This window comes from Scyliorhinus canicula, chromosome 2 (genome assembly GCF_902713615.1).
Source record: "Scyliorhinus canicula chromosome 2, sScyCan1.1, whole genome shotgun sequence".
Taxonomy (NCBI): domain Eukaryota; kingdom Metazoa; phylum Chordata; class Chondrichthyes; order Carcharhiniformes; family Scyliorhinidae; genus Scyliorhinus; species Scyliorhinus canicula.
The window spans coordinates 133,244,209-133,258,493 of record NC_052147.1 but is presented as its reverse complement, the minus strand read 5'-3'; the positions used below and the strand labels follow the sequence as shown (position 1 = coordinate 133,258,493).

Sequence of the window (14,285 nt, the reverse complement as noted above, 5' to 3'; positions counted from 1 at the left end):
GATTCTGACTATATTAGCCTCAAATTCACACAGTGCCACTGTCTGAGCTGGGGGCTGCGAAGCTCAGGTGACAGTGACGTGGGATTATTCTTCCTCTTTCTTGTGGTTCTCTGGATGTTGAGCGAATGTTTTGAAGTATAAAAAACATAAAAGGAAAGGAAGGGGAGAGGAAGGCAGGAATTCCATGGTGAAACTTTCTGCAGGTTTTCAGGATGGGGGCGAGGACTGAATGGAGACGTCACATAAGGCAGCAACTTCCTATCACCCTTCATGGCCTCGACGGCACTGGGAGCCACAGGCTCTGTAACGTGTCCTGATCATTTTGCTTTTCTTTAACAAACAATTTTATTGAGGTATTTTTTGGCATTGTAAACAGTTACAGATTACAGAAATGTGCAAACATCAACGGGAAACCAACACTTCAACCAAACCCTAGTGCACATAACCGGTCCTCTCCCATAAACACTACCTGCCTATTTACCCCTCCTACTCCTGATCAATTTGGACTGTCTTTTCTCAAGGATGCTGAAGTGATGCAGGCCTCCTCTGTTTGTCTCCCTCCTGCTGTGGTCTCCTTTTCCTGCAAGAGAGGGGAGCAGAACATCAGTCGCTGTCACTTTTGTTGTGCTTGCTTTAGCTGAATAGCCTTAGGTTTGCAGAGGTGCCTGTGCAGCTGGACGGATTGGAAGATATGTGTGGGTGTGGTCAAATTTAAGAATGTTAGGGCTGAGTTGACAGTTTCTGGGTGTACTATTGGCTGCTTTGGGGGATTTGAACTTGTGTCTCCAGAACATTAACCCATCTCTCTGGATTCCCAGTCCAGTAACATTATTACTGTGTTGCCATTCCCCATCTGCTACCTTCTTATCCATTTATTTAATGTGTCCATATCCTATTACAGGCTCTTTGTGTGCTCCCTCACAGTTGCTGACCAAGCTTTGTATCATCAGCTCATTTGAGCCCCTCATCTAAATCACCATTAGAAATTGTAAATGCCTGGGGCCCAAGCATTGATCCTTGCGGCAATTTATTTGTAACAGGCTGCCAACCTGATTTCTCGATATGCTGTCCTTTTGCCAATAACTTTGAAATTCAGTGACAATGATCATGAAACAACCTGATTGTCGTAAAAGCCCATCCGGTTCACTAATGCCCTTTAGGGAAGGAAAACTTGTTCAACCCTGCCTAATGAATATAAATGATCCCTGGGACATGGAAGTATCTCGGATGTTTGTTTGCATGCCAGTAAAAACTCAGCAGAGTTCAGCTGTTCAGCAGTACCCAACAAACTGGTTTCACAGGAAAGGATGCAGTAGAAATATTCGTTTGGATAAAAATAGATAAAGAGGAGGCAGTTAAACTTTGGCAGCACTTGATGTAGAGGAGTTAACCAGTCCTGATGCAACCTAGGCTGCTCAAACTCCGGGAGAGGCAACTACAGGCCAGTCAGCCTAACATCAGTAATAGGGAAATTTTACAGACAATAAACCTTTTTTTTCTTTATTTAAATAATTTTTATTCAAATTTTCACAAAAAAGAAAACAATAACAGAAAATTCTAAGAACAAAAAGAACAGCCCCCCCGATATATACAAAAGAGAAACAATAAATTAACGGCCGTCGTTGGCAAAAAACAGATATTCAACCCAAAACAAAAACAAAGAGACCCCCCCCCCCCGGTTGCTGCTGCTGCTGACCTTTTGTTTTTACCGTTCTGCCAGGAGATCTAGGAATGGTTGCCATCTCCTGAAAAACCCCTGCACTGACCCCCTTAGGGCAAATTTCACCCTCTCCAATTTAATAAACCCCGCCATATCGTTGACCCAGGCCTCCACGCTTGGGGGCCTCGCATCCTTCCACTGAAGAAGAATCCTCCGCCGGGCTACTAGGGACGCAAAGGCCAGAACACCGGCCTCTTTCGCCTCCTGCACTCCCGGCTCCATTGCAACCCCAAATATTGCGAGCCCCCAGCCCAGTTTGACCCTGGATCCTACCACCATCGACACCGTCCTTGCTACACCCTTCCAAAATTCCCCCAGCGCTGGGCATGCCCAGAACATATGGACATGGTTTGCTGGGCTCCCTGAGCACCTAATACACCTGTCCTCCGTCCCAAAAAAACAGCTCATCCTTGTCCTAGTCATATGAGCCCTATGCAGCACCTTAAACTGTATGAGGCTAAGCCTCGCACACGAAGAGGAGGAAGCGGCAGCGGCGCCGTTGCCAGCGCGTCCAGGCTCGTGCCCACACAGGATGCCATCTCCATCCTCTTCCATGCTGCCCCCTCCCCGTCCATTACCCACTTATGTACCATCACTGCGTTGGCAGCCCAATAATACCCACAGAGGTTGGGCAACGCCAGCCCCCCCATCCCTGCCCCGCTCCAAGAACACCCGTTTCACCCTTGGAGTCCCATGTGCCCACACAAACCCCGTAATGCTCCTGTTAACCCGCCTGAAGAAGGCCTTCGGGATAAGGATGGGGAGGCACTGGAACAATGTTGGTCGTTCTGGGTGAGTGTGCTTAACACTCAATTTGGCTCTGTTTCTTTACTTAGCTCTGGAGTCGCCAGGTATCGTTAAGATACCGCCACAAGTTCAAGGTGAAGTTCAAAGCAATAAAACCATACACCAATTAGTAAGTTCAAACAACTGAGTTTATTATAATACAATTATAATAACTACCCATGCACACGCTAAAAGGATTAAGCTATTCCTACCGCTAAATAAACTAATACTTATCTCGAAGGAACTGCTGGGTCAGGGAACAAGGCCTCTTGCTCTGCTCTGGTCTGCAGACTTCAGGTTGGTATAAGTTAAAAGGGGTCAGGAGTGTCTATCTCTGGTAGCGATCATTGTGAGACACTTACTTGCTGGCGGCTGCTGTCCGAACCCTCGCCTCTCTCTCGTTCAAGATCTTCTTGGCAAAAGCTTGGTCGAGGTGCTGGTCCACGGAGGAGTGCTGGTCAAGGAGAGAGGAGGGCTGGACGAGAAGACTGAACCATATGTGGGACCTTTCTTTTATAGGTCCCGGGATCCGTGCCCCTTTGGGCGGACTCCCTTACCTGCTTGGAATCGATTGGGTCTCTTCCCAATCGATATGTTTGAATCCCCCCAATACTGAGGCCCAATACCGAGGCTGTTCCTTAGCTACTGGGCGAGCTTTCAGGCTCTTTGTTTTTGAACCCAGTTGGTGCCTGAGTGTCTGGTATCCTTTACAATGTTGCAGTTACTTCCCCATTGGTGTCCATTGTCTCTGGAATTGTTCCATTAACATGTAAACTATCCCGGAGATTGCCTCATTAGTATGCGGAATGTTCGTTTCGGTGCTGTCTGCTTTCTTAGCAGACAGAATCCACACCTGCTAGGTGCAGCCTGCTGGGGCTGCAAACATTGTCCATTTTATCCTATATGCTTTGCGTTCCTCCATTTTGTATTCAGGGAATGGCCAACTTCGGTGGCTGCAACAGGAACAGAAACCTCGGGAGCACCGTCATCTTGACAGACTGCACCCTACCCGCCAAAGACAGCGGCAGCATGTCCCACCTCTTAAACTCCTCCTCCATTTGCTCCACCAGCATTGTGAGGTTTAGCTTATGCAAGGCCCCCCAGCTCCTGGCCACCTGAACTCCCAAGTACCTGAAGCTCCTCTCCGCCCTTTTCAGTGGGAGCCTCCCAATCCCCCCATCCTGGTCCCCCGGGTGTACCACAAACAGCTCGCTTTTCCCAAAGTTAAGCTTGTACCCTGAGAAATCCCCAAATTCACGGAGAATCCCCATCACCACCGGCATTCCCCCCACCGGGTCCGCCATATACAACAATAGGTCGTCCGCATAGAGCGACACTCGGTGCTCCTTCCCACCCCGGACCAGCCCCCTCCAATCCCCCGACTCCCTCAGCGCCATAGCCAGGGGTTCAATTGCCAGCGCAATAAGTAGGGGGTACAGGGGACACCCCTGCCTCGTCCCTCGGTACAGTCGAAAATACTCGGACCTCCTCTTATTCGTGGCCACACTCGCCATCAGGGCCTCATACAACAGCCTCACCCAACTGACAAACCCCTCCCCAAACCCGAACCTTTCCAGCACCTCCCACAAGTACTCCCACTCGACCCTATCAAAGGCCTTCTCCGCATCTAGCGCCACCACTATTTCCGCCTCCCCTTCCACCTCCGGCATCAAAATAATGTTCAAGAGCCTCCGTATATTAGTGTTCAGCTGCCTCCCCTTCTCAAACCCCGTTTGATCCTCGTGGATAACCTGCGGCACACAGTCCTCAATCCTCGTGGCTAAGATCTTTGCCAACAACTTGGCGTCCACATTCAGGAGTGAGATCGGCCTGTATGACCCACACTGCAGGGGATCCTTGTCCCGCTTAAGGATCAAGGAAATCAGCGCCCAAGACATCGTCAGGGGCAAAGTCCCCCCCCCCCCCCCCCCCCCCCCCCCCCGCCTCGTTGAAGGTCCTAACCAACAGGGGGCCCAGCAGGTCTGCATACGCCGTGTAAAATTCAACCGGGAACCCCATCCGGCCCCGGCGCATTCCCCGACTGCATGTTCCCTATCCCTTTAACCATCTTCTCAAGCTCAACTGGCGCCCCAGACCCTCCACCCGTCCCTCCTCCACCCTCGGGAATCTCAGCCGGTCCAAAAAGCGCCCCATCCCCCCTTCTCTGCCGGAGGTTTGGACCGATATAGTCTTTCATAAAAGTCCCTGAAGACCCCATTAATGTCTACCCCCCTCCGCACCACATTTCATCCCCAGTCCTTAACTCCACCAATCTCCCTGGCCGCATCCCGCTTACGGAGCTGGTGTGCCAGCATCCTGCTCGCCTTCTCCCCATACTCGTACACCGCACCCTGAGCCTTTCTCCACTGAGCCTCCGCATTTCTGGTGGTCAACAAGTCGAACTCAGCACGCAGCCTGCGCCGCTCCCTCAGCAATCCCTCCTCCGGGGCCTCCGCGTACCTCCTGTCCACCCCTCACCATCTCCCCCACCAATCTCTCCCTTTCTCTGCTCCCCTCTCTCCCTGTGGGCCCGAATGGAGATTGACTCCCCCCGAACCACCGCCTTCAGCGCCTCCCAGACCGTCCCCACTTGGACCTCCCCATTATCGTTGGCCTCCAGGTACCTCTCGATGCATCTTCGAACCCGCCCCCTCACAACCTCGTCCGCCAGCAGCCCCACCTCCACACACCACAACGGGCGCTGGTCCCTCTCCTCCTCCATCTCGAGGTCCACCCAGTGCGGGGCATGGTCCGAAATGGCTATCGCCGAGTACTCAGCGTCTACTACCCTCACAATCAGCGCCCTACTCAAAACAAAGAAATCGATCCGGGAGTAGGCCTTATGCACATGGGAGAAGTATGAAAATTCCCTGGCCCTCGGCCTCGCGAACCTCCAAGGATCCACCCCTCCCATCTGGTCCATAAACCCCCTCAGCACCTTAGCCGCCGCTGGCCTCCTACCCGTCCTGGATCTGGATCAATCCAGTGGTGGATCCAGCACCGTGTTGAAATCCCCCCCCCCCCCCCCGCCATTATCAGGCCCCCCGCCTCCAAATCTGGAATCCGGCCCAACATGCGCCGCATGAAACCTGCATCATCCCAATTCGGGGCGTATACATTGACCAGCACCACCCGCTCCCCTTGTAGCTTGCAGCTCACCATCACATACCTCCCGCCACTGTCTGCCACCACACTCGAAGCCTCAAACGACACCCTCTTCCCCACCAGGATCGCCACCCCCCTGGTTTTTTGCATCCAGCCCCGAATGAAACACTTGGCCCACCCACCCCTCCTCAACCTAACCTGATCCGCCACATTCAGGTGCGTCTCCTGAAGCATAGCCACGTCCGCCTTCAGCCCCCTCAGGTGCGTGAACACGCGGGACCGTTTAACCGGCCCATTCAGCCCCTTCACATTCCAGGTGATCAGCCGGATCGGAGGGCCACCTGCCCCCCCTCCCCCGTCGACTAGCCATCACTCTCCCGTAATCTGCCATGTGCCCGCGCCCCCCGCTCAGCCCGTTCCCCACAGCGACAGACCCCCATCCCGACCCCCTCTACACGCTCCAGCTCCTTCTTGGCCATTCCAGCAGCAACCCGGTATCCCCCCCCTCTTCCCCCCCCGGCAAGCTAAGGCCCCCCCTAGCTGCGTAACTCCAGTCATTGTACTTCCATAAGTCAGCCGACTCCTGCTGACCCCGGCTGCTCCTGCCACCCCAATTACCCTCCCCAGTGACACACACACATTCCCCCAATGCCGACCCCGCCCCCTGCGCCTCCAGCGTGGGAGAAAAGCCCGCAACCCCATCCCAAGCCCCGCCCCCCCGACCCAAAACGCGGGAAGACAGGCACATGACCCAACAGGGCTGCGAACCCCACCCGAACCCGCAACCAGTGAAATAATAAAAGTCCCAACATGATATGATAAAACACCCAAGTAAACAGATAACAGTCCCGAAAACCAGACAAGAAACGGCAAGACAGCAAAAAAAAAAACATCGTCCAATAGAACCAAAAAGAGCGAAAGGATATCAAGGGGGACAAAGCCTCCGGGCTGTGTACAATGTTCCCCAGCCCCCAGTCTTCAGTTCAAGTCCAGCTTCTGTGCCTGGACAAAATTCCAGGCCTCCTCCGGGGAGTCAAAGTACAGTTGGCGGTCTTTATAGGTGACCCACAGGCATGCCGGCTGCAACAGGCCAAACTTGACCCCCATCTTGTGGAGCACTGCCTTCGCCGGGTTAAACCCAGCCCTTCTCTTCGCCACCTCCGCACTCCAGTCCTGGTAGATCCTGATCTCCGTATTCTCCCACTTGCTACTCCTCTCCCTCTTCGCCCAACGAAGCACACACTCACGGTCGACCAAGCGTTGAAAGCGGATCAGCACCGCACTGGGCGGCTCGTTTGGCCTGGGCTTCTGCAGCAGCACCCGATGGGCACCCTCCAGCTCCAGGGGTCCCCGGAACGACCCCGCGCCCATCAGCGAGTTCAGCATCAGGACCACGTAGGCCCCCAAATCCGAACCTTCCAGCCCCTCCGGGAGGCCCAAAATCCGCAGATTCTTCCGGCGGGAGTGATTCTCCATCTCCTCCATCCTTGCCAACCATTTCTTGTGAAGCACCTCGTGCGACTTCACCTTCACCGCCAGGCCCAGGAGTTCGTCCTCGTTCTCTGAAGCCTTCTGCTGCAGCTCCCGAATCTCCGCAGCCTGAGCCGTCTGTATCGCCCCGAGCCCGTCCAGCGATGCCCTCAATGGCTCCAGGATCTCGGCTTTTAGTTCCTGGAAGGAGTGCAACAGCAGCTCCTGCTGCTCCCTCGCCCACTGCTGCCACGCTGCTGGTTCCCCGCCCGCCGCCATCTTGTCCTTTTTGCCTCGCACCTTCTTCTGCTGCAAAGTTGATTTTCTGGTCGCTCCACTTTCTAGTCCAGCCCATCCACCGGCCGCCAAGCACAGAGGCTGCGTTCCCACTCGGGGGAAAATCAAATCAGCGCCGTTGCGGGCCCTTAAAAGAGCCCTTGGTGAGATCTTTTCCCAGTTGTTCCCTCTGCTGCTAGAATTCAGCTTTCATAAAGGCCCTCAGGTCAGCTTGAAGCCTTTAAACTCGCCCTTCCCCCGCCTGCATGCTGGAAGAGGCTTTTGTCTCACTGCTGTAGCTCCAGCCAAATCTTTCACTGTTTCTGCGGGTCTGGTAACCAAGAAACATACCATTCCTGGGGGAAACTACTCCTCCAACATTCACCTATGCTTTTTCATAAAAATTCCACCCCATATTGCTTAAAAAAGAGCTCTTTTCTGTAACCTTGGGTAGGAGCTGCCTTTTGTGTGCACTTACTCCATGGGGCACACCGCAAGTCCCACAGACAATAAACCTGGGGCAAAATTAATTGGTATTCGGAAAATTGGGGGTGAAGAAATGAATGTCTGCATGACTTTGTTCAAGTGAATTGTGATTGACTAACTTGATTGTATTCTTTGATGAGAGAGCATTTGATAAAGATCCAATTCTAAACTTGTTCGCAAAATTGAGGTCCAGGCGATTAAAGCTTGGTTAAGGGAGAGGAAGCAGAGTGCAGTGATCAGGCATGTATACAGTGCTGCTCCCCAGTGGTTGGTCAACTCCTCTCTTTAACATACATTAATGACCTGTACTGGGGTACAGAAGGCAAAGAGATGACTTGAAACTTGGAAATATATGGCAGGATTCTCCGGCCTCCCAGCTGTGTGTTTCTCAGCGGCGTGAGGCCTTGTGCCGTTTGCTGGTGGCACGATTCTCTGCTCCTGCCGATATCAATGGGAATTCTCATTGATGCCACCCCACGCTGCCAGGAAACTCGCGGGAGCAGGTGTGCTGCTGGTGGGACCAGGGAATCCCGCTGGTGTGAATGGCCGTAGAATTCCGGCCAGAGTGAACAATGTTAGTAACACACATCAGGAAGGCATAGGCAGACTGCTGAAATGGGTAGACACGTGGCAATTTGATGCAGGGTAGAATGAAGTAGCATATTTTCAAAGAGGAATGAGGAAAGACAAAATATGATAAATGACTCAATTTTAAAGGGATGCAGGAACAGAGAGGCCTAGGGGGGGAAGGTATACAAATCTTTGAAGGTGACAGAACATGTTGAGAAGGCTATTTTAAAAATATATATAAAATTCTGGCATATTAATTGGTATGAAGACATGAAAATCATGCAAAACCTTTATAATAATTTGCCAGGCCAAGTTGTAGTATTACATTTAATTCTGGACACCACATTTTAGGAATGATGTTAAGGCCTTAGAAAGGATATAGAAGAGATTATTGAAAACAGTACCAGGAATGAGGGACTTCCATTATATGTAGAGACTGGGAGCGGGATTCTCCAGCTGCATCCGCCCAGTGCCCGAGGTGAATGGAGTTCCCTGTTCTACGTGGCTGGCCTGTGGCGTTCTAGAGGCGGGTGGGGCAGGAGAATCCAGCCCTGGAGAAGTTGCAATTGTTCTGCTTGGACCAGAGAAGGTAAAGGGAAGATTCAATAGATGGCTGGATTTTCATCCTCGAGGTGATTAGAAGGAGTTGGTAAAATTCCCAGTGTCGGGAGAAAAGGCCTGCCAGGGTGAGAACTTCATTGCTGGGGGTTGGTGTGAATTGGAGTTGGGCCAGCAGACCTGGGAAGAAGTATGCAGGCGGCCATGGAGGCTGCTGAGTGCTGAGGTGGGCAGTTTAGGCCTAATATATAATGAGACTTTTCTGAGAGCCCAGACATCTTTAGAATAATAGAATCCCTGTTCTGTAGAAGAAACATTGTTTGATTTACAGCTCTGAACTTTGTGGTCAATTTCACAATGTTTGTGGATACAAGTTATGTTGTTTCAAATGTTGGTGATTTTTGAAACTTCAAAGGGCCTGAATGATTGACACTTGTTAGTTTCTACCTCAGACTTCATGCACGGGAGGATTACATTTTCTCAAAGTTTTTTTTAACATGTATCACTTTATGCTGTTGGGTTTATTGATTCTAGAAAGTGTACAGTGGTTCACTGGGCATGGAAGGGGCATGAGGGAACATTGAAGGTGGGTGGAAGGGTAGAACCCGACATGAGGAGCCTAAGAGGCTGGGTGGAAAGGCAGAGTTTGGCATGGGGGTGTGTTGGGGAACTTTTGAACTTGTCATTTGAAAGGTTCCCTCATACAGACTAGGATTCACGCCTCCAAGAAGCCATGAAACATGACACTTTAAAACCTTAACCGACTCGTGAAAATTGCGTCAGATTAGGACCTGCTTATCTCTGGCAAGGTTGTTGAGTGCTGGATGCAGGCTTCAGTAATGAAGCAGCCTGCACTCTTTAATGGCACTCCTGAAAATAGCGCAGCCCAGCAACGGGGTTGGGAATCTATAAATTAGGATTCGCTCGCCGCTTTAAAGAGCTCCTGAGTCAATCTGACTGGGTGACTATCCAGTCCGAGGTTTCCAAAATCAAGACGTGTTTTGGTATATTTTGCAATGATGGAGGAGTTGTGTCCTGAGACAGAAAGGTTGGTAGCCAGAGAATATAAGTTTGAGGAAATAAGCAAAAGAATTGATGTGACCATCAATTCAAACGACACGTAGTTGGAAGTGAACAGTAGTTTTAATTATCTTACAACGGAGCCTGCCTGTGCCGAGATGAACTGGCAGGCAGGCTCAGACTGCCAGGCGTTATACTTCCGGTTAGTGGGAGGAGCCATGGGCGGAGCCAAGGGTGGAGCCCAGTACAAACTCCACATCTCCCCCTAGGGGTAGAGCTGCGCAACTGCTCGTATACCGAGCTTACACAGACACAGTACATCATATATAATAACAGTGTGAATTACACGGACTGTGATTCACCATAAGAATGAAGGCAAACGAGGAAAAAACATTTCATGCAGAATGTTGTGATCTGAAATTCACATCGGTAGAAACAGTTTACACTAACTTTCAAATGAGGATTGGGGAATGAAAGGAAGAAATGGTAGGACTATGGGAAATGAAAAGGGCAGTGGAACCAATTGGATAACCCTAAAGAGCTGGCTCAGAAACAGTGGGCCAAATAGCTTCCGTTAACTGTATCATTTTCTGATTCTATCATTCTATTGTGTTAGTACTGGGTCACAGGTCAAACATAATGGTTGGGCTTGACCATGTTTTGCACTGTGCTCACCCATGCTCCACCTTTCACATCTTCTTACCCAAACTTGAAAATAATTATTTTTCGATTTGAAAAGCCTGTGTCCAGTGGGACCCTCGCTGTTTGCAAATTATGTAAATGATTTAGACTTGAATGTAGGAGGGTTGATCAGAAAATTTGTGGGGTAGTAAATAGTGAGGAGGATAGCCTTAGATTCCAGGAGGATATAGGCGGACTGGTCAGTGACAAATGGAATTCAATCTGGGTAAGTGGGAGGTGATGCACTTGGGCAGGAAAAACAAGACAAGGGAATACATGATAAACGGCAGGACGCTGGGAATCACCGAGGATCAGTGGGACCTTTGTGTGCATGTACACCGGTCCCTTAAGGTAGCAGAGCAGGTGGATACAGTGGTTAAGAAGGCATATGGTATACTTGCCTTTATTAGCCGAGGCATAGAGGTTAAGAACAGCGAGGTTATGCTGGAACTGTATAAAACGTTAGTTAGGCCACAGCTAGAGTGTTGTGTGCAGTTCTGGAATCCACATTATAGGAAGGATGTGATAGCACTGGAAAGGGTACAGAGGAGATTTACCAGTATGGTGCCTGGGCTGGAGAATTTGAACTGTGAAGAGAGATTGGATAGCCTGAGGTTGTTTTTCTTGGAGCAGAGGAGACAGAGGGGGGACATGATTAAGATGTATAAAATTATGAGGGGCATAGATAGAGTAGACAGGAAGAAACTTTACCCCTTGGCAGATGGATCAGTGACCAGGGGGCATAGATTCAAGGGAAGGAGCAGGAGGTTTAGAGGGGATATGAGGAAAACTTTTGCACCCAGACGGTGGTGGGAGACTGGAGCTCACTGCCTGAAAGGGTGGTGGAGGCAGCGACCCTCATAACATTTAAGAAGTATTTAGATGCACATTTGCAATACCAAGGCATACAAGGTTATGAGCTAAGTGCTGGGAAATAGGATTAGAATACTTAGGTGGTTATTTTTGACCGGCGCAGATGTGATGGGCCGATGGACCTGTTCTGTACTGCAGAGCTCTATGACTCTGACTCTTTCCCCCCCAAATCATGACCTAGTTGTAAAATGCCAGCTGTTGTAATTTAACGTGGGGAGTGTTGAGACGTTGATGATTACCGAATAAATAGGTGATGGCAGGACTGACAATGATCCCAAAAAGTTTATTTTACACTGGGCTGTGGGCCCAGCATTGGAGCCTTTCTTTAGTCCCTTGGCCCTCGTTGGAGTGGTGATCTGGACTGTTCACAGGGTTGGAAAGAAAAAAAGAAAATGACTGAACTTGTGTTTGTTTGGTGTCTTTCATAGCCTCAGGATATGTGAAATCTGTTGTATATAGTAAATATGATGGTTGTATGGTGAGTACAAGTCCGTCACGATAACACTTTAGGGGTCAATGTGTTCTTGGGAGTGGGTGCTGATGAGATGATTCATTGTATTGGGTGGAATGTTGTCGTCCCCCCGTCCCCCCCAGTGAGGTTTGGTGGCGAGGGTTGTGTTTGGGGGGGCGTTAGTGAAGTTTGGTGGTGGTGCTTGGTGGGGGGGGGGGGTGGAAGGGGGAAATGGCATTTAATTAGGTGCTAGGGTTTTGATTAAGTCCGTTGACTGCAAGACTCATGATGACATTTGCCAATTAATGCCCACTTAAGTGTCTGATTCCACTGCAGCTGGAACGGTGGGTGGGGGCAAGCGCGCCATGCGGGAAGCATGACAAACAAACCCATGCAGAATCACTTGAAAGCTCTTGGTGGAAGTGGTTCAAACACTAATCAGGCAGCATGTGTTGGGAAGTGGGTACCCATGATCAGCCACCCCTCTGCCATGCTTCTGAACCCATTCTTCCACACCCTCCATCTCACCATCACAAACGTCTGGCCTGGGATCTGTGAAAATTTTAGGTCTCTGTTGCGCGTCGTATCAGCAGCAACCACTGTCTCCCCGGTTTCTCTATTGATCAACAGAGCTGCAGGCCTCTGATTGACTGATGCCTCTTCATGAGTACGACTTTTGCTCCTGGGGTATCTTCGGGAAATTCACAGGTTTGAAAGCCGGCAGTTGAGACCCTCTTGGCCCCATACAAGATTCTCCTCATTGTGTGAAATTTCTCTCAAGGCTATTTTGCATTGATTTGTCCCACGAGCTTGTCCAGTGCAGTCAGGTCTGGTTGGAACCGACATCACATTCTTTTTCTTTGTCTTTGACAGGCGGAGGCCAGATTGGCTGCAAAACGGGCAGCACGGGCGGAGGCGAGAGAGATCCGAATGAAGGAGCTGGAGAGACAGCAGAAAGAGGTGAGTTGTGGAATTGTGCAGATGTTGGCATTGCTCGGTCGAGGGATCGATTTTATTGATGTTTCCTCCATTGCTGCTCTGTAATCGGCTGAGGATTGATTGCATTGGTTGTGATCAGTTATGGAGGTTTGTATTTCTGGTTTGAGGCAGAATGTAGTCTCACAGCTGGACCCGGTTGTGTTCAAGTGAAGAGGCCCTAACTCCATATAGACTGTCATACCTTTAACATCATCACCTACAAAGTTCTTCCAAGTCATCAGCTAGCCCGACTTCGGCATACCTTCATCATCACTGGGCCAAAGTCTTGGAACTCTGTATTGAGGATCATTTGGACTCAAAGTCATCCATTCAGTCACTTGAGATTACTTCATTTTCCTGCCTTGTTCTCTGTCCGTTGATATCCTAATCTAACAAAAATGTAAAAATCTCAGCCTTGAAAGTACCAATTTCCTCACCATCCACAACCTTTTGAGGATGAGAGGTCTCGAGGTACCTAAGTTTGTTCTGGGTTTCCACACCAGAGGAAAGAATTTCTCTGGATCAACCGGATTAAATCCTTTTTCTTTTAATATTTTAAGCATTTTGATCAGATCAAATCTCCTGGTGTTAAGCTCATGCAACATTCATAAATAATCCTTTCAACCTGAGTTCTTAACAGCATTATGGGAGGAGCTTCACCATGTTGACTGCAACAGTTTAAGATCAACCACTGCCTTCACCCCGGTAACTAGAATAGGTAATAAATGCCGGTCTTACAGTGGTGCCCGATCCCACAATAAATTTTTAAAAAACTAGTAACAATCCAGTAATCTGCATAGATGCTTGGCTGTAATTTCCCGTGGACACAGGTCCATGGCCCATCGTGGGTGCTGGGCCGGGATCCCAACTGTATTGCTTTCTTTTGTGCAGTTGCTCCCCACATTCCCATCACTTTCATTCCATTCTGCACTGTCATTCTTGTTTATTGCAATGTTTTCCCTTGAACTTTTGGCTGCACAGTGTCCAGGTTACAGTGGCTGCTGTGTAAATACTTGCCGTTGGGTGATTTCTGGACTATTCAGTGTCATTGAAGGAGGTTTGAACCCCGACTCAGCAAAGTCCCATTTATCAAATCACTTGAACGAATTGTGCGGACACTCTGGTTAATTGTGGTTAGATTATTTTGTTAGCCTCTATTCTCAGTTGTACAGGATTCCTTTCTTCAAGCTGCTGAGCTGTCCATTTGGCATGATGCCACGATGACCTCAATTGAATTTATTTTATTTTGGTTGGCAGCTGGTCGGATACTGAGTGTGAGTGAAAGAGACGTAGGTCTGAGCACCACTGTCC

General features: G+C 49.9%; 1 protein-coding gene across 1 annotated transcript in view; it reads left to right on the top strand.

Annotated features, from left to right (window-relative positions):
• LOC119962274 overlaps positions 1-14,285 on the top strand; it is a 222,642-nt gene that overhangs the window by 81,631 nt on the left and 126,726 nt on the right. The window contains exon 3 of the mRNA XM_038790261.1: positions 12,870-12,956. Coding sequence (XP_038646189.1) covers positions 12,870-12,956 — 87 coding nt within the window. The remainder of the gene's footprint in view (positions 1-12,869; positions 12,957-14,285) is intronic.